This window comes from Leiobunum rupestre, chromosome 1, assembly GCF_980474605.1.
Source record: "Leiobunum rupestre chromosome 1, qqLeiRupe1.1.hap1, whole genome shotgun sequence".
In the NCBI taxonomy this organism is placed as follows: domain Eukaryota; kingdom Metazoa; phylum Arthropoda; class Arachnida; order Opiliones; family Sclerosomatidae; genus Leiobunum; species Leiobunum rupestre.
This window is the reverse complement of record NC_143384.1, coordinates 68,075,619-68,078,214: the sequence shown is the minus strand read 5'-3', so window position 1 is coordinate 68,078,214 and position 2,596 is coordinate 68,075,619. Positions and strand designations below refer to the sequence as shown.

Here is a 2,596-nt window from a genome sequence, read left to right as displayed (position 1 = left end):
ACGTCGCACTTTTCACGTGCGCGGTCACGCGCGCTCTTCATCTAGAACTGGTTACAGACATGTCAGCGGAGACTTTCTTACTCGCTTTGAAGAAATTCGAGGCCAGACGAGGGATACCTCGGATAATCTACAGCGAAAACGCCCGCACATTTAAAAGGGTAAATCAAGATTTGGCTGAAACCTACGAAGCCATTAGGAGCCCAGAAGTGAAGAATTATCTCGCTAACTGTAGAATCATCTGGAAATATATAGCGGAGAGAGCTGCCTGGTGGGGTGGATTTTGGGAGAAAATGGTCCGTACGAGCAAAATGGCTTTAAAGAAGACCTTAAGCAAGGCTTCGTTGACCAAGGAATAAATGGATACGCTTCTCGCAGAAGTAGAGGCTACGATAAACTCCAGACCTTTGACAAACGTCTACGGTGAAACCAATGAACCCTCACCACTGACGCCTGGACACTTTTTGACTGGAGGCAGGCTCACGACCCTGCCATCGACAATCATCCACGAGCCAGAAAACCACAGAAGTGCCAGAGACGAGTTGACGAAAAGGTACAAGCCCCATAAAATCTTACTGGATAGATTTTGGAACCGATGGCGCAAGGATTACATATTGGAGCTACGTTCAGCGCGTGAGAGAAAGGGAGTCGCTGGGGGACCAAGGTTCAAGGTCGGCGATATAGCCCTAATAAATGACAAGGTTCCGCGTATTTTGTGGAAAACGGGAATTATTGAAGAATTGTTTAACGGCCGCGATGGTGTCGTGCGGTCGTGCAACCTTAGATTACCGAATCGAAATGTAATCAAAAGACCGATTCAGTTGGTGTACCCGCTGGAAGTCATCAACGAAGAAGAACATTAAAGTTGGGAAACTAACGTATTTGGGGGATTCAAAAAGACTGTCAATCAGGGCACGGTTAAAAAGAGAAACCAAGGTTTGGCGAAAAACCCGTCCTGGAGATGGAAAATTTCTAAAGTGTGTGTGAAGACTCTGGGATTTCCATCCCCCCCAACTTGCTTGACCAAAGAAAAAGACGGACAAAATTTAGTTGTTGGTGTGCAGTCGAAAGGAAAGTGAGTTCGTACGGAAAGAGCGGACGGGTCTCACAGTTGACATTTTTATAATTCATTTAACCTAACTCGAAATACATTTGTAACTTTGATTCTTTCATGTAAATATTAAACTCAGTTTTTCATAACTAAACTAATTTGTTTCCTCAACAATTGCAACAATAAATATAATTATATTAGGTTTGTTTTTTATAGAAAAGCGATCCAGAACAAGATTATGATAAATAACTTTAACGATGCATCGAAGGCAGAAACGATTTCAAAATAAATAAACAATAAATATTTACGATTATTATTTATATATGCTTTATTAAAATATCTAATAACAAGTATACCTTAGTGATGTAATACATATTATAAAAAAAATTATATACACTGACGTATATTTATGTATTGATAAATTTATAATAAAATTTAAACATTAAAAAAATAAGTTTTGTTTTCCAAAATAAAAATATTCTAGGAACGTACCATTTATCCGGTTCGCAATATTTAAGATCACAAAATTCGCTAACGATTATTATTTTCATGTATTTTATTTAGTTAACATTCGGTGATTATTTGGTCCTTGTAATCTAGACTTAATTACCAAAATTGCTTATTTTGCGCATTGTTATTTAATAGATAGTATAGTCCAAATTAATATCCGCCTAACTGTGGTCGCACGTTACAGTGATTAAGGATTAAGAGGTTAAGATTGAAGGTTTTAATATAGTCGTTAAGATTTTAGTTGAATTTTAACATAAATCGATATAACGTAATGAAATCTTTTACAAACTCTCATTTTGTAATATTATCATTTATATATAATGTAGTACGAGAACAAGCTATTTTAGGTGGTAGGTCTATAAGGAAAAGACTGCGAGTAGAAAAAAGAACAAACTCCAAGATAGTAAACGCGTAGGAAATATCCTCTTCTTTAAATTATGTACCACCTATGGACTGTGAGAAGGATAATAAAATACGCGAAAAAGTAGATTAGTCCATAATTAAAAGGGATAATATATCTAAATCCTAAACAAATTTGAAGAAATTAAAAAACTTACTAATAACTCGTACCGATAGGTCTTCGAGCGAATCTCGGATCAAATAGATCTTCGAGTAATAAACTACATAAAAACTAAATAAAATAGCCAGAAATTCCAACGGTAGACCGGTTTCGTTCTATTTGGAACTCATCAGTACCGTGCGGGAAATCTGGCTGGCGACTGTTATATCGAAAAGAGAAACTAAGCCTAAACATTAAAAATTTCAAAACGCGTTGCATAGCAACGGAAAGCCGAAAAGGGGGGAGTGTGGTGGATAATAGTATATACGATAAGTTAAGTTAGAAGAGACCACCTATGGACTGTGAGAAGGATGATAAAATACGCGAAAAAGTAGATTAGTCCATAATTAAAAGGGATAATATATCTAAATCCTAAACAAATTTGAAGAAATTAAAAAACTTACTAATAACTCGTACCGATAGGTCTTCGAGCGAATCTCGGATCAAATAGATCTTCGAGTAATAAACTACATAAAAAC

The 2,596-nt window shown here is 36.4% G+C and overlaps 1 protein-coding gene across 1 annotated transcript; it reads left to right on the top strand.

Annotated features, from left to right (window-relative positions):
* The first annotated feature begins 356 nt into the window (after window positions 1–356).
* On the top strand, window positions 357–860 carry LOC149966199 (uncharacterized). The gene has a single exon (XM_090167487.1). The coding sequence runs from the start codon at window positions 357–359 to the stop codon at window positions 858–860; it is 504 nt and encodes a 167-aa protein (XP_090023613.1).
* Window positions 861–2,596: the final 1,736 nt, after the last annotated feature.